At 26.3% G+C, this 19,716-nt stretch overlaps 1 protein-coding gene across 1 annotated transcript in view; it reads left to right on the forward strand.

The window, feature by feature from the left end:
• The window catches only part of LOC112603267, a 63,065-nt gene that overhangs the window by 28,904 nt on the left and 14,445 nt on the right, over positions 1-19,716 (forward strand). The window contains exons 4-11 of the mRNA XM_025351773.1: positions 11,271-11,538; positions 12,735-13,039; positions 15,077-15,202; positions 16,445-16,702; positions 17,373-17,629; positions 17,860-18,001; positions 18,571-18,716; positions 18,790-18,982. Coding sequence (XP_025207558.1) covers positions 11,271-11,538; positions 12,735-13,039; positions 15,077-15,202; positions 16,445-16,702; positions 17,373-17,629; positions 17,860-18,001; positions 18,571-18,716; positions 18,790-18,982 — 1,695 coding nt within the window. The remainder of the gene's footprint in view (positions 1-11,270; positions 11,539-12,734; positions 13,040-15,076; positions 15,203-16,444; positions 16,703-17,372; positions 17,630-17,859; positions 18,002-18,570; positions 18,717-18,789; positions 18,983-19,716) is intronic.

Here is a 19,716-nt window from a genome sequence, read left to right on the forward strand (position 1 = left end):
GGTATAACGGTACGACGACAGTGTTTATCAACGTCCGCGTTTATTAGATTGTTATAATAATGTGTTCTGCGGCTACAGCGTTAAAATCTAGATACCTAATATATTACATAATCATAATATATTATACCATCACTTTTGGGCGCCCAGTATAAAGGTAAAATAATTGCTTCACATTAGACGCGCGTTATTTAAAGAAAGAAAAAAAGGTTATATACTTTCTACCGCTATCGCGTGTATGTGTAAAAAAAAAATCACCAGGAAAGTCAGAGTAACTTTTTAATTTTTTATTTTCGAACGATGACGCTGCGTTATTATAAGTAAAATGAATTATAATTTACGTAAGGATTGACAATAAATTATTAATTCGTATAAACTGATTATTTGTATTGGGTTATCATTCTGTTTCGTCGTAAAGGTGTGATCCAAAAATAATGTATGTTTTTAGGTAAACTTTAATTCAAAAAATAATATAAAATTAACAGAGCATATACTTCAGCTGCCCCAAAACAAAAGTCGCATATGTCTATGATTGTGTCTATGTTGATGAAAATCAAAAATATATTCTTTGGGATTTTATTATACATCAAATCTTAAAACAAAAGTATTATTTAAAAATAAAACTTAAAAAGTCGTTATAATTTAGAATTTAATACATTATTGACATCTATGTTATATTTAATATTATTACAGACATTAGTTAATATTGAATTATTGGATCTATAACTTGTTTTAACTCGAATAAATACGATGTGTATACTTTTTCTCTTTAATTTACACATATAATAAATTACAGGAAATACATACATATGAATGCTGTTTTTTTTTTTTTTTTGTATAGCGATTATGAAAAGTCTAGAAGTATATATATTTTTTATGTATTTTAATAGTATTTTTTATTTTTTAATGTACCAATAAGAAATAACCATCGTAAGAACTATTATTAAATTACTACAAAATTACAAAAAGTTCTGTAATCGTCTACGTAAACGTAATTGAACATAAAAAAGAAAAGAGAAGTCATTCTACTGTATAGCGTGGTTTTGAGTGTAGGTACCCCATTTTATATTGAGGTCACTATAATGAATGTGTTAAACTTGAATTCAATAATAAATCATTGTAACATTAAAACACAATTTTGTGTGGAGTTGGTCTATTTTTTAGTATTCTTAAACACTTTTAATTATATATTTAATTTTCTATTGATAGTAGTATCATTTTCCAAAAAAAAAAAAAAAATAATAAGTATATTATGAACATAATTATTATAAGTTTATTTCATCATAATATTGTTAACTATTATTAGCATATGAGTAGAACTAAATGAATAGGTTTGTGGTGTAATATTGGTCTAAATATTTTAACAATTAACTGTGTATAGAAAATAGTAATGTAAGTAAAGGTAAACATTTAATATTTTTCAAGTCTCAATAATATTATAAAAATTGCTTAATAGGAAATATTCAATTTACTTTCGAATATCCAATTTCACCAAGATTTAAATTTCCAACACCCACAACAAATTTATTTTATTTTATGATAAACTTTTTTTCTTTAATTCCAATAAGAATAATTTATAATAAATCTTGTATTAAATTATCAAATTCATTATTACTAAAATCAAAATATTGTTTTAATTTTTATTTTAACAGTGATTTCCTCCTTATATATATATAAATTTATTGAACTACAACTTTTTGTAAAAAAATATAAAAATTTTTAACTGTAAAATAATTTAAAAATTATCATAAAAAAATTTGGCAATATAATTTCAAAATGTTATTACATGTAGGACCACCATATATCATCTAAGAAAATTCAAATTTCAAATATATATATAAACGCCACAAAATTGCTAAAATATTTTTAAAATGTAATAATGTATAAAAAGTTCTTATAAGCATTTTTGATGAACACTTCAAGTATCTTTGGTAATTCATTTTTTGAATTAAAATAACAAAATTAAATTGCTTTTGTTAAAAACTGGTGTTGAGTAAATATTTCTGTTTTTTTTTGTTTTCGTGATTATTTTGAAAAGTACTAGAAACTAAGCACCAAAGTGGTTACTCTTAGTATTGAAAATTGAATCATTTATTCTGTTATAAAAAGTATCTTCAGGTATAAAAAAAAATATACACCGTTGTAAAGCCAAATACTAATACTTACATTTATCGCTTGTCACAGAATTTAAAAATTAAAATTTTTTTTTATTTTCCATTCAAACAGCAACACTTTACCAACCATTTTGTATTAATGTATACCATTAGATTTACGCTTTATAATACATATATATATTAATATCAAGTATTCAATAAATTTATCATATTAATTTATGGCATTTGAAATTCAGATTAAATGTGAGTAAGAATTGTTCAAATTAGTGAAAAAGTAAAAATATTTGTTTTTAAAAAACATCAGACTTGCTTAATAATATAAGTTAGACGTTAAAAAATAATTACTTTATGTTTTTTTATGATGACATATTTTATTATATTATACGTGAGTATGCTAAAGAATTTATGTATATATATATATATATTGTTATTTCATATTTCCTTGCATACGGTCATTTTCTCCGATGGTGCCTCATTTACTCGAACAACGAACTAATAATACACGGCCACTGAATTGACAGTGACAAATCGATGTTATATTTCAGTTGAAAATTGTTTTAAACTTATTATACTTTTAACTTATATTAAATTATATCGATTATTAATTGTAAAGCGGATATAGGTAATACTATAAGTATTGCAACATAAATGTTTTCTGAAACGTGATTGGTTGTTGTTAATTTTTTTTTTTTTTACTTTACCATAATACTAATAAATGTTAGAACTATAGTCTCCTAATATTTCAAATAACAAAACATTTGGCCATAACTTTGGAATTGTTTAAGGTTAGTAGTACTTTCTTGCATAAAACTGTTTTAATTTAAACAATCATACGTGTGAATGTCAATTTGGTCATAAGTGTTTACAAGAATATTTCCATGTATTAAGTTTTAACATTCACTATTATCTACGTACTATCTTTAAAAAATATTAAATAATTGTTTGTCTATTTATTTGAAGTAATAATAAATATTACGTGAATTTTAAATAGCCTTTTAAGATTATTTTTTATTTTACCACGAATATACCTTGTAATAACAAATATAAATACATTATTAATAAAACTGTAGTTACATCATAGTTATATAACCTTTACACTTCATTTCATTACATCGGTGGCACCCTTTGATAGTTTGATGGGCATAAATAAAAGTAAACAAATAGTCACGTAATTAAAAACCTATTTTAAAATTAAAATCTAATGAAAGTTATTAAGTATATTTAAAATTGAACCGATCGAATTCCATTAAAACGTTTTATTTTTTAGGATAAAAATATGCAACAGACCTTTAATAGTTATAATATATTTATGTACTGCAAACAGCGTGTATAAATATTTATTTATTTAAAAATATAATATTTTTAACAGTACCACGATGAAATTATGTTAGTACAACGACGAAATGTATTATTATTGAATGTCTTTAGTAAAATATATTTTTTATACTCTTACAGATTACCGATTTATTGTATTTTATTTCTTTACCTATATTTGTATGAAAACTCAGTCGTTCGGAAATCGTACGCGTAAATAATGTACATACCTTTTGTCAAAAATAAAAAAATTATCATTAAATTTTCAAGACACTCAATAATTTATAGCGTTAAAACAAAATTTATTTTAAAGTAATATTCATGTAAATCTTGGTGTTGATTTTCTTCATGATTGTATTATAATATTAAATCAAATATCATAGGCGTAACTAGACCTTAAAGTTAGGGGGGAGGCTTCAGCCCTAGAATTTTTATTATAAGTAAATTAAGTGGGAGGCTCTGCTCCCCATACCCCCCCCCAAACACCTTACATTCATTGATTATACATATAATATGAATGTAAATTAATATTTAATTATAAAACAAATAATAAACCAAGTGGTATTAAGATTAAATATTTATATATTAACATATTATTAAGTATTATTTTAGATATAAAGAATTTAACGATTTTTAGTTTATTGACAACTTCTTAGTAGGGAGTATTTGTGTAGTAAAAATTACACAACATGATACGTCTTACACAGGATCATTACATACGTACAATAATATAGTTTAAATTAATATTTTTCCAAGATATTAAATTAAAAAAATAAAACGATATTTTAAATTTAAGTTTAAAAATGTTACTAATATTGGCAGGAGTGTGAGACTAGGAATTATGACAGGGGGGGCTAAAAATTATGTTGGGGGACTAAGCCCCCCCCCAAGTCCCCCCTATTTATGCCTATGTAAAATATAAAATAATGTGTAAATACTAAATAATCAAATTGAATCAAGTGATTATAATTTTCCCATAGTAATTATAAAATTGAATTAATTTAAAAAAATGTCATCACAGATGTGAGTTACTATAGCCAGAAATGTATTTTTATTATTTATTTTGCTACAAAGAAACTGCGTAGACCATTTTAATACGAACAGAACCCTGTCAAACTGTAAACTTTTTCGTTTAGAGCTGTTTTCAAGGTACTTTTTATTCATATAATAATCATACATATATTATACAAAGATACCTAACAATATTTTTTTTTTATCAAATTAACCTAAGCAGCTATACCTAGTCCAAAACATGGTTAGTTTAATTTATATTTATTTCGTCACGTTGATAAAATACAAACATTCCATGTACTTGGAGATCTTTACAATGCTTTCATAAGTGTATGTTTAACCAAACGAGTGTTGAGTTATGTATAGGAACTCGAGTGTATTCTCCTCTTTTTGTGACTCTAAATAAGTACCGGCACCCTTCTAAAGTTCAAAACCAACCTTTGAAACTATTATCATACTACTTATACCACGCAGTTTGACGATATTACATAATGTAATAGCAAATAACAAGATTCAAATACAGTTTTAAATTAACTTACTTATACGGTAATATTTTTACAAATATATAAATTGGATGCATAATATTTTGTTAAGCATTTATACGTTATGATAATAAAGTAATATAAGTACCAAGTTCTCCATACAATCAGGTATTTAAATTGTATTTACATCTGTAATGGTTAACTAACTTTCTACATCAGAAGTACACACTAGTACAAATACCTATCCACAAACTTATAATAATCACATATAATTTCTATTGTACATCCTTGAATTGATTATTCGAGTTTCATTATGCCGATACAGAATCAAACTCACATTTGTAATTATGTGTATATTATAAAACAATATAACTTAGTGCAATTTAAAAAAAACTTTTGAATTGAATTCGTATTTTTTTTATTTAATTTTTATTGTAATTTATTAGATTTCATTATCTATTGGCTAAAGACATATCATGCACAGTTTGAATTATATTACCTAAGCTTAAAAAAAAAAAAATGGGTTGAGGTTCGACATAAATAATTGTATGCATGTATATATAAATTCAAGTATTCATAATGACGAATGTGTAATAAAAATGAATCCTCTTTTATGTAATCGTTTATTTTTATATTTAAAAAAAAAAACACATTAAAGTACATTTACATGTAAAAGGCATAGGTACAATTTTCAACGATGTTTTTAAAACACGATTTATAAAATTGTATTTACAGACAGTCTCTGACAAAAAAAATTACATTTATTGTGTATAATGGTGTACAAAAAATTTATATTTTTAAATTGTACGAAAATCTATTAAAATAATGTATGTATCTGATGGTATTTAAAATAAAATTCAACGTTTCACTTTTATGATTGTTTAATATTATTGTAACACGGTGATTTATATAGACAATTTCACTACATTAATGACGCTAAAATAATTATTTTGCCTACCTCATACATTTATTAAAATAGTTTTGTTATTGATAGTTACATTGAACATGTTATATTATTATATTTTTATTCTAACTATTAAGTATTTTGTCAAGGCAAATTAATATAATTATATTTACATATTATATTATTGAGTATGTATTTAAGAAATTATTTCTAAATTTTTAGTTTATTACCGTGTATACTATATAGTATTAAGTATTAACATTAAAAAAAATATATTCTAAATAAATTGAAATAAACCCAATTTCTTTGAACTTAACAAAATAGTTAAATTGAAAAAATATATGATTAGTTATAAGTAACTAAAAATTTTATTCAAACCTCTATTTTCAAGAAACCATCAATTTAAATTTCCTATTTTTTTTTTCATAAAGTATCGGCTTTTAATTCACTTTTAAATATTTATTTATTTATTATTTTTTTTTTTTCGTAAGTTGTGTTTTACGTAATTGGTAATTGTGAAAAATAAAAATACTACTTATATTATAACTTATACTAATGTTGTAAAATAATTATCACTATAATAGCTGTGTACAATAATATATAATACAATATTATTACCATATATAGATTATAGATGTAATTTTATTTTTATCATTGTTATGATTATTATGACTATTAATACTTTAGAGTTAAAATACTAAAAAATATTAAGTTTCAGCGCATTTAATAAATAATATTTAGATCTATTGATCGTATATTCCCATCTCTACATTTAAATATTTAAAAATTTACATTATAATGTACGAATTTAATGTCTATTGTATATAGTTACAAGATACTTATACGTATTTATAATTAATAAAATTACTTTATGAATATTCATAGAGTAATTTAACAGCATTAATGGAATTAGTCGACAAAGTTATCCAAAATACAAGAAAAAAAAATGTTTTTATTTTATTTTTCATAACAACATAGCTTGCAATTGTGTGTTATATTTTATATATCAAAGCTTTTTCCGTATATTTAACCACTCTTTTACTACTAATCAATCGTAATTATTTGATAAAAAGTTGATAAATATATTTTAAATAATTAATTTTCTATTTGACATTATATTGAGAATACAACTATAATTTCAATATCAATTGCAACTCAAAATATTATACTAAACATTAAAATATTAAAATATCTACCATATTTATTTTATTTTAACTGTTTTAATTATCGTGTCAAATTTTCATAAGTTACTCAAAACTTTGAGTTCTTGTAAAACAACTGCCTGTTCCTGTTTCTCTGTGTATCATCATAACACGCGCCGCAATCACGAATTATACCTTTTTTCAACCCTATCCAATTCACTCTTACCCCATCCACGCTCTCTATACCATGTTTTCAGCCATATTTATCGTTATTATTTCGGTTATCCTCGAGCAAAGTCTCTTCCCACCCCTGTCCACTCATCCGTTATTTTTTCGATTACAGGTGCGGCTGTATATGATGCATATATATATTTATATAATGTATAAATTTATGCATAAAAATATAAAATACATATACGCGCATATATATATATATATCATATATAGGTATATAATATATATAAATTATATATTATTGTATATAAAATATAAAATATAAACGTCAACGACCAACAACAACGATTGTTATCACGGTTCGCCGCTATTTTTACCCGGCCGTCGGCATAGCCTTTACACTGCCGCTTTCTCAAGCTCTGCACTACTATACCCTCCCGCGAGACCCGCCAACTATAAAACCGTTACCCCTTCGTCACACCAACACACTCCTTACGCATATATACTACTATTATTATCGTAATCGCCGTCGTCGTCATCTCCACAAACTCACACATACACACACACACACACGAGCGAGCACTCACATGTATGTATATGTATATATATACATACATATATCGTATAATATACCTATATGTTTGAACACCTTTTTTCCAATTCTACCCCTAACCTACGACATCGCACCAAAGAAAAACGAGACAATGTCAAATCACACACGCATTACCTGCAGAGCGGCACAAAGTCGTCGTGGTCGAGATACGTGGGGGGTAAGTGGTACGGGGTGCTTTAGGAGCAATACTACTCTCACCCATAGTTACCCTATTATCGCTGTACCGCCACCGCCGCGTATATGTAAAATACGAGTAGTTTTGTACTATTTATTTTACGCTGCCTCCACTATTGCTCGGTAACGCTTTTTTTTCTACTCTCACCGGAGGTAATGTCCAATTTAAATACGACAGCGCGCCGCCCGCCCACTGTTTTTCACCAACCAACGTTATTTATTGCTTTTTCTATAGGCTATTTTGCCCAGTAAGCGAGAGGCGCGCCACACACGCAGTGTAGGTACGTATACTTCGTTGTCGTCGTTGTCGTATAGTCACATAGTTCGCCACCACCCTTCGTCATCGCATATCGGGCCTAAAATAACAATTTGATCAAAGTGATCGCAAGTGTGGCGGCGGGTGCTAAATCGTTTACGCTACAGCAACGATATCGACCACACACGCACCTATACGTGTATGTATGTATATATTATATATGTGTGCGTTTTCGACGACGTGTCCATTTTCTTTCATTTTCGTTGTCACTATCGCCCTACGTGACGTTCACCCGAGATTAATAATAATAATAACAACTTCGCCTTAATTTTAACAAAATAATGAGATCGTTGTCATCTGCGACCGTAATAATCATAATAGAGTTATCATTAATATTTGTACTCACACACACAACTCGTTGACGAGAATCGAATTATTAAAATATGTTTGTGGGGCGAGGTGAGCAGCTACCAGATGATAATAATATTATTATGTATTATTATTGTTATTACTATTATGCAACCCACCTCCGCACGATGTACAATATTATATACGCACTGGTGACGTACAATGACAAATGATTACGCACACACAGTATTTTATAATATATTCGTAATTTTCATTATATTAATGATAATTATATTTTCGTTCCGAAGATGCGGTGATGGTAATATAATTTGACTGATTTGTAAGGTTGGGCATCCTCGCAGCATATTTTAAGTCCTAATTAAAATAAATATAATATTATGTAAAACGCAACGAAAGTACCTATTCCACTTGTCCACGTATATAAATATGTACAATATATATTTATTCATACATATTTTTGTGTATGACAACATTGTTAAGACAACTATTCATTACATGCTATTATAATCTATATATTTTGTAACTGCGAATGTCCACAGTTGGCTGATAACGAGTACTTAAAGTTGCCAGTAAATTTTGATATACACCGAAATCATTTGTGAGTCTTGACATGCTGTTTAATTTCGTTATACTTAAGTATTCACTAGTAAATATCATTTATAGTGGTATATTTCAGGTGAATTTAGTAGTATTAATCTCGGAATTACAGAAAAATTGCAATACAATACTCTACCCACTATACAATATTAGCTTATTCTACTAGTTGATCATTTTTATAAACTGTATTATCTTACTTAACAACTTATGTTATACTCTGAGTCTCAATAATATTTATAAATTAGCTATCGTTAACAAATACAATTTAATGAAAATCGATAGAATTTTAATCGATTGTAAAATATCATTGAGACAAGATTTTAAATAGTTTTAAGTAAAATAAAATAGTGAACAAGAATATAAATTATGAATGCAATAAAATCGTAAAACGAGTAGTGTACCACAAACATTTTAGTGGTTAAGTACTGACATATTATGCAACTCAAAAAGTAGAGAAAATTTTTTCTGTTACAATAAATAAAATGAATTATAATATCAGTCTTGTCAATTTTTAAATTATACTTTCTATACAAATATATTATGAGTTAACTATCTAATAATAATAGTTAAATTATTCAATTAATCATATTGTATTTAATATATATATACTTAAAATACATTTCAAGGCATCTTTTTGTGAATTAGAATTTAATAATTACCTTTTATATTGTTAAAAGTAATCTAACGAGTAACTTTAAAGAGGAGTTCTCACTGCTTTTCTGAAAGATATTAAATCTCATCGCATCCAGTTGGTGTCCCCAATAACTCTATCGAATATTTATTTATTGGTTTTCGTATAAATAATATTAATAATATCGTTTATATATCTCCCTGAAGTTTTCTTCTTTCTATAAATCACATATAGAAATTGTTGAATCTTTAATTCTCATGTAGATATTCCAATCATATATATATTATTTTTTAAATGTCAGCGATCTCATTTATGCACACAAATTTCTAGTAGAAGTAAATTCCAGATTTTAGGTTGATCTTTTAGATTACTTATATTAATTACTCTGCATCAACTAACTAGGGCTGTAACCTTCGCATACACCGAATAACGCGCTTAGCAAATGAGAACCAATTTAACCTATAATTTTCTTTTCATATATATTTTAAAGAGTTATATATAATATAATATAATATAATATTATTTTATGTTAATTTATTTGCTTTTTTACCAACTATACGAGTACCTTGGGTAGTCACTCATAATCTATCTAAAATAAAAATAAATATATATCATTAATATCAACAACGTTAACATTAATCAAAATTATTTTGTAAACGTCGATATTCACTGGTGACTGTCAATATGCACCAAACTGAGGAAATACACAGTAACATATTTTAATATATATATATAAACATCATAACTAATTTGTAACGCATAATAAAATTTAATATATTTCTATTATAAATTTAGAAAACAAATATTTTTTTCTACACATTTGATATATGTTGTCGTTTCTTACAGCTTGTACGATTTTCTCATTTAAACAATATCATCAGTTATATTAATATAATATTATGTATCCTAATTTTTATTTCATTAATTTACCTATAATTTTTTAAGTATCTATATTCTATATTGTTGAAAAATAAAAATGTTACTCCAACACATTTAGTGTCCTATGCATCATACCTACTATTTTATTGTATCTTTATATATATATATATATATTTATGTATAGGTACTTATATTACATAATGGTTATACTCTATATTAGTAGTAACTCGAGTTTATGTAAACCTTTTCAATGGAGACTTTATATGCCGTATGGTCGTTTCAAATAATAAAATGCCTGTCAGTAGTTAAGAAAAAAAATTTCCTTATTGAAACGTGCAACAGCCGGTTCGATTATCAAACATACTGCAAAAATGTCGTTTTTCACATTTAATACACAATACAATACCTAGCTACCTATGTATATAATAATATACGACCATAGCTATGTAGTGTCTAGTACGCTTATATATTTAGTTTTATTATTTCGATATAAACTTTATAAAAAAAAAACTCTTTCTAACCGTAAGAAAAATTTATAATTTCATTATAAATATCATAAAAATTATATATATAATCTTTATTACATTATTTCATATACTCGTTTATATTACAGTAAGTACGGTAACAGTGACTGCCGTTCGTGGTTCGATAGCTTGGCTGCCGTGTGACATAGATGGTGGTAATAATGACGGTTTGCCAAAACAACCTACGAGAGTCACGTCGATCGTTGGCGGAGAAGGGAAAACTAAAGACTTGACCAACACGATCGAAGACCGAGCGTACATGGTATTGTGGTTCAAACACCATTCGATGACAATTCGTCACCGGAATAGTAAATCAAAAAATAAAAAAATATGGTCCGGAGGAAAACCTTTGTACAGGTAATATAACAGCTGGTTCATAAATAAAATATATTAGAAAAAAATTTGAAAAGTTTAAATAATACTTGAAAAAATAGTGAATTTTATTTAATTCAAGCTATAGTCTTATTAAAATAAGAGTTAATTTCATTTTAATGAATTCTACCGAATCTTCGAAGTCTCTTTTGTACGAACATTTCGAAAGCGTTTGTATGATTCTATACTATTCAGGATTTAAAACCTGTGTTGTTGTATTTAATACAGTCTACAGTAGTTCTTAAGCTGTAGGTCACAGACGTTGTTAGAAGTCGTGCCTATAAGGTTGTAATTAATTAATATTTTCTAATGCATTTTGATACTATTCAGAATCAACGGTCATATAAAGTTTAAAATCAAGTATTTTATACTACTACTGTTTAATCACCTTTATTTTCAATTCATAAAAGATATTGCACTCGTTAGAATAAAATGTTGAAAATTTAAATTTGACTTATTGCAGTTTTCTCACAAAAAAAAATGTGTGGATGTAATCTTATGGTCCTAGTAATAAATTTAAGATCGACACGATCTAAATTCAAAGTCACCATTTCACAAAAGTAAACTTATAAAAAATTATACTATAAATAGTTATATTAAAATATTTTATGTGGATCATTACAATTTTTTCAAAAATTAATCAAACTATAAATTAGAATAATTTAAAAATAAAATAAAAACCTGTATATATCAAGCAAATTTCAATTTATTTTAAAAACGCCAAATTTAAGACAACAAGTTACGATTTTTCCTCTTTGTGTGCTACTCTAAAAACATTTCACATTATGACATTAACACTACAAAAAACATTTATCGTGATTGCACATGAATATCACGATATTTATATCGTGTTGTAAAATATTAATTTAACTTAAAATATAAAATAATCATTTCAATAATCAATAATATGATAAAATTCTTATGAATCTTAAATTTTTTATCAGTTTTCATGTTGCACAAGTCATGTATACAAAGTATTATGTATAATATAATTTCATTAACACAGAAAACAGTTGATACAGAACATATTCGAGACGGTTTCTTTAGTCGAAATAAAAATAAAACATCATCATCAATTACTCAAAGAAGAAATCCCTTGCGTATAATAAATAATCTCCCTATAAACGTTTTACTCTCCGACCACTAATTAAAATGTTTAATTAACCTAACCTCGGTTATAGTTTCGACGTGCGTGGAAGACCGTTAGCTCACGCATTGAAATGGTCTTCGGACGAAGAGAGCGGAGGATTTGGGCCCAGGGCGTCGTTTCTGGTGTTTGGTGGTAATAGCGGCATTGGACGGGGAAAATGGTCAAAACAGCATACTTTACTGTTGGACGATTACAACAGCAACCTATATGACAACAGTAGCAGAGCAGTACTCAAAGTCACCAACGTGACTGAACAGGATGCCGGAGCTTACAGGTGCCGAGTAGATTTCCGCGATTCACCTACGCGAAACTACCGGATAATCCTGAGGGTCATAGGTTAGTAGAATATATTTTATGCATACACATTACACATATTATTATAAATTTGCGCATGTTAGGTTAGGTTAGCCTTTTAAGTGTTTCCGTCCTATATTGTTTCTGAACAAAAGTTTATCCAAAACACAATTTCACTTTACTTCAAATTTCACGATGATAATGTATAATATTATTATATATTACCACAATAGTCGATCAATAAGAAGATTATTTAAAATGATAATTTATATAAATTATAATTATCAATTAATTCAATGTAATTTATGCAAAATCATATTAAACAATTCATAATAATTAAATTAAACAATATGCAATTTACAAATCTGAATTAATAGTAGTAATATTATTAATAATAATTTAAAAGGAAAAACGAGATATTTCATTTTCTAAATATAAACTTATAGTTTTTCATATTTTTCATATTTTATTTTTGTAATATATCTAAATAGTTTAGAAAGAACATAATTATTTTAACATAAGACACTTCTTATTTTATTAGTATAACTTTTGTGCTACCTATATTATAAAAAAAAAATTATATTCTTTATAAATGATTTTAAGATCCATTGCATTTAAGAGAAGTGTTAATCTGATGTATTTTAGGGTCCAGTGCAAAATTTTATGGGACCCTATATTATTTTATAAATTAATTGAAATTTGTTTAATATTTATGTTACTGTTTGAAAAAAATATGTACATGACTTTCTTTGGCAAAGTTAATAGATAAATATAAGGTAAATGTAACCAAAACTCTTTAAATATTTCGAGGTATTAATTTTAATCTATTAGAAGCCAAAAATATTATTAAAAAATAATAATAAATAATAACTAACATTATTTTAAAAATTGCTAAAAACGTTTTCACTATTTTTTTTGTTTACTGAAAATTTATTAATTGTTTCATCATAGATAACTTAATATTAATATGTTTGATACTGATAAAGGCCAGGTCAGATAACTTGTGCTGGCTTAAATGATTCTTAAATATTTTTTTTTATCAATTTTAGTTTTGAAAATGTAAGCTTGGCGTCAAACACTACTAACTGATGTCACTGAACATTATTTTGTTTGTTATAGATATATTGGGAAATGAGTTTGTAGAGATGTTGCACTGCATTTTATTATTTTTCTAAAAATTTATAGTTCAGTGAATATACTCTCAAATCATATCTCTAAAATAACATTCACTTAATATTTTTTACAGATCATGAAAAAAATATTTCACAAATAATGATTTATATTATTTTATTTCGTAAATATTATACATTAGACTATTATGAATCGCAATTTTTGTGTTAGGAAAATCTTGTTAAAATATATTTAATTATTTTTTAATGTAAAACATGATTAAACAGTCTGCAGGATCCAATGTAAGACCCTTCTCCATAAATTCGATACTGTTTAAGTATTTATTATAAAATACATTTACTCATTTTTCTGGTATTCTTAGTTATAATATTATATATACTTATATGATTTAATCATAAAAATGTTATCTCGAATTATATTAATTGAAGCAGAACGTTGATGTACAAATTTCTGTTATTCATTTAATACTCAATAGATTATTGTTTATAAGTATATATATTTTAGAAGAGAAGACTGAGAGGAATAGTGCACAGTAACCAATAAGCTATACAATATTCTTTGCTTCTACACTTCTCTTACCTAAACTTCAAATGTATTTAAAATATTATAAAATAATAAACTATTGATCTAGTAGTCGATATAGTATACTTACTGTATATGTTATAAAAATATTTAGAAAAATATATATGCATAATAATACATTATAATATCAACGGACTTAAAATAAAAGAATATTAAGATTAAGGATATAATTTATTTTAACACATTATATGTTTATAACATTAATTAAAATTACCTACTTATATCTATTTAATTAATAAATGAACACCGACATCATGCTATTACACCTATATCGAACAACTGTATAATAATTTTTAAATTATTCTTATAATTCAGAACTCTACGACTAATTATTTTTAATTGTATAATTTTGGTTTATGTATATAGTACCACCCGATAAAATGACAATCACTTATAACGGAGTAGAAACAGAAATCGACGATGGATTATATCACACCATTGGTCCAGTACCAGAAGGTGGCCGATTGGTATTGGAATGTCGAGTTCGAGGAGGTGAGCATTAAATGTTATTTTTATATAATGAAAGGCACTTCTTTTAAATACTTGGATGATTACAGCAATGATATTGTACAAAAATAGTATCGAGTATTGAATGACTATTTTAAAAATAATTAACAAGTAGTATAAACAAGTTTCAAGTCTAATCTGGCCAATGAATGCTTTGTCTAGCAAAGATACAATATTGAATATTCAAAAATTTAATGCATATAGCCATGATATTAAAAACAATTATTACAGAATGGTATAATAGCTACCCATATCTAATATTCTCAACTTCCCACAAAAACTTAATTTTAATACAATAAATAATAATCCCAATAACCATACGTTTAGTTGTTTTTGTATCAACTAATATTTATGTGTTATCGAAACTATAGTTCAAAAATTGTTAATTAAATAATGGATAGATGAAATTTGGCAATAAAAACTAAGGAGAGATGAAAAATCACACCTGGTTTTAATATTATGTAATAGTATATATTTGTTAACTTAAGCTATTGTAACAATATTTTTATAGATAAATATAATAATAAAAATAATCAAATTTAATTATATTTGCAAATTAACGTATATTTTTGAAGACTATGTACCTGATGGTTGATGTGACGATAGACGTTGATGCGTGAAGAACCATTCCCGTATTATTTACTTCTATTACATATTATAATATTCGACATTATTTTAAGAATACGATTTTTTGATGAATTATGACGTAAAAAATTGTTAATGTTCTGATTTATACACGAATTATAATTGTACACTCTTGGTTCGTTTACGATGTTTACGTCGATAATATACTTGTATTTTACCTCCTTACCCATCCCGTCCGCAAATGAGAAATCGTTGTATTTATTACATTTAAATAAGTATGTTGTAGTGTTATATTATAGTTAGTACACTATGAGTATTCTATAGATTACGTGACAGTTTAATGACGGAACATATTATAAGCTCGGTTTCTATACGCTTTAATGTCGATTCATTGAATGTGTAATATATAAACATTAAACATATAACGCATACATATTTAAGTAATCCAAATAATGATTTATTTACTTTATCCAATTTCATTTGTACGGATAAGCGTTCCGATATCTACACAAGCGCTTAAACGTACACCTCTTATAATGTACTCAGAAATCAAAGTCAACGAAAATGTGCATTTGTTCTTTCCCCCCTCCCACCACATAACACAATCATCTATATAGTAGCAAACTGACGTGTGTTGTACAGGGAAACCCAAACCACGGGTGCAGTGGTACTCGGCGGATGGCAAAGTCACCTCATCGCTCAGTACGGGAACAATAATAGATTCTGCAAAGGAAGTATCTTACGGAAACAAAAACGACGATGAAGAAATAACTACCAAAAGTCTCGTTATTCATCAACTGAATCGAAGTCATGCTAATAGCACATTTACATGTTTGGCTGGAAATGATGACAACAACATGCAATCAAATCTCCGAATGACAGTGCTGATAAACATGTACTGTAAGTATTTTATAGCCGACCAACAGTTGGTAAATAAAATAGTTACAATTACAATTAAACCACAAAATGTATTTATAATATATAAAATATACTTAATTATATAGAACTTATTCTTAAAGTTTAAAATATTACATTGAAAAAAAATACTTTTGAATGGTGTCAAATTAGACAATTAACGATTTTTCTTTTATACATATAATTTTAAAGTATTTACTTATAAATTAAATACATTACATGTTTGCAAAATACATTTTTTTATAAGTATTATATTATTAAACTACAGTCCTGGTTATAAATTTGAACTTAGAAACTTTCCTCGTAAGTAGGTAAACAATTTACTTTATACCTACTATGTTATAAACATAATTTCACATTTCTAGTTTAGCACTAAGTTAACATTTTTAGTATATTTCTGTTTTTAATACATTTTAATAATACTTTTAAAAATATTTTAAAAAAATTTTTTAATACTTTTAAAAATAAAAAAATTATAAAAAATTGTAAATTTTTATGTAAAATCATTTTTAACAAAAACGGTTTTATCTTTTATTGTAACTCGAAAATAAATAAATGTATTACTGATATTTGAATTTTTTAGCAAATATGAATATCAATATTTACTAGAATTATTAATAGTTATATTTTTATGTTATTTTTTTTTTAACTACAGTGAATGTGAAAAGTGTACGTATTGTTGGCATACATCCAATAGGCGAATCAGAGAACATGGTCAATTATAACGAAGACAATAATAATGACGGAGTTGTACAAGCAACAAATCTTATATCTGGTAAGTGGTATACGGGCGAATGTTGGGCCGAGGGCGCAAGTCCTAAAGCTGTGATAGAATGGTCTATTGATGGAAACGGTACATTAGCTGACGAAATACCCTCTTCTCCGACAACGACTCGTATAACAGTAATGAAAGTGAGCAATTATTACTAAATATCACATAAAGTTGTATATTTAATTAATTTAGCTATAATATTTTGTATTACATGTTATTTTATTGTTATTATCTTATTGTTTATTTTTATATTAAATTAAATTAAACAAAAATTGGTCTGGATTAATTGTTAATTTTTTTTTTCGTATACATCCATATTTAAAAATTCTTCATCGTCACTATTTTTATTTTATTTATTTCTGTTATTTAGCAAACCGAACATAGCAGTAGAATTCGATTGAGACCAACACCAAGTGACGATGGTCGTTATTTACGATGTCGAGCTTGGAACCCTGATATTAATACTACGAAAGATAATATTAAAAATAAAGCTTTATTACTTAACGTCCAATGTAAGTAAAAACTTATTATATACATTATCGTTGTAGTTTTAGTTGTAATCATCGCAATTGTGTTTTTATTCTAAACCACACAGGCCGTGTGTGAATTTTTTAGAATTCATAAATCACTAACCTATATTGTGTTTGATTAACTTTATATGTTTTTACGTTTCAACTTAAATGCATTAAATATGTATAATATCTATATCAACATTCAGATATGTTTTATTATGATTTATATAAATCAAACCACTTATGGTTCTTTGAAAAATGTTTTCTGTATATTTTTTATTCAACGTATTATGAATCAATATTTAATCTAAAATGTAATAAACCTACTGTAACTTAATTTAAAAACCATATAATAATATATAATTTTCCGATTTAGTTAAACTTAAGACAATAAAGCAATAACTCCTTAGCTGGTCAAAATTTATTCTTGAAATATAAAATAAAATGTTTTTATCTTTATAGTTGACACATATCTGTTAATTACATAGTTAAACATAAAGGTTGAGCAAACCTCATACAAAATAGTCGTAAGTTTAAAAAAAATATATAATAACAATAAACATTCACAGATCCGCCTATAGTTAAATTAAGTTTGGGCCATACATTTGATCCAAGTAGAATCAAAACAGGAGACGATGTGTATTTTGAATGCAAGGTGTTGGATGGCAGCGGGAGCAAAGGAAAACAACGTAATCGCATCGAATGGTACCACAACGTAAGTGTAGTTGGCAACGAATTGCGAAAAGTCTATCAACAATATTTATCACATCTGTAATAATATACTGCAGGGTCACCCAATCTTGCAAAATGGCAGTAGCAATGGAAGCGTCAGCATCGACTCGGAAATCAAAGTCGTTCTTTTAAGCGCTGGAACTTTGGTTATAAGGAACGTGGGACGACGCCATTCCGGCCGGTACACATGTCAATGTAATAACGATCTTGGAATGGGACGGTCACGACCGGTCACCCTCCGCGTTCAATGTAAGTATCTATACAACTCTGAGTATGCGTGATTCGAATAATATTCGACTTAAAAACATTCGAAACTTTCGATTGAGTAAAATTCTATTTGTATTTCGAATATAACACGCCATATTATATACATAATATACGTATGCTTCATACTGTTGATGACTACGTTTACGTTTGATGTTATCCCAAAATTGTATGACATGACTCAACATTTTCCGTGTAAATATTGCATGAGCATGCCATAAGTTTTCAAAATCATACGATGTATAGGTAATGAATATATTTTTATCAAAAACATTGTTATATTTAAAAATAATTTCTATTATGTACCACTTTCGAACTATCTATAACTTTACTCTGTATAATAAGTAATAAATTATGGATACTCGAATACTTGATTTAGGTTTTTATTTATGTGAATAATTTTAAGTACTGATTTAAGGCCTAAAAAATTAATCGTGAATATCAGTGGCGGCTCGTAGATAGGGGCGATGGGGCGATCGTCCCCCTTCTAAAATTATCATTTATTACAAATTTATAAGTTTATTATCAATTTTTAATTTTATATTGTAGTATAATATTATCAAAAATAAAAATTGTGTTTTCTAAAATATTTACATTATTAAGTATTATGAAAACATTATCAGATAATGGGAGTTTAAAAATAAATCATTCAACACTGTAGCTTCTGAAAATCGATAACCGATAACGATTTACCAAGATCCGCTACCAGCGCATGCCAT

The sequence above is a fragment of the Melanaphis sacchari genome, unplaced genomic scaffold (genome assembly GCF_002803265.2).
Source record: "Melanaphis sacchari strain LSU unplaced genomic scaffold, SCAv2.0 Contig9_pilon_pilon, whole genome shotgun sequence".
Taxonomy (NCBI): Eukaryota; Metazoa; Arthropoda; class Insecta; order Hemiptera; family Aphididae; genus Melanaphis; species Melanaphis sacchari.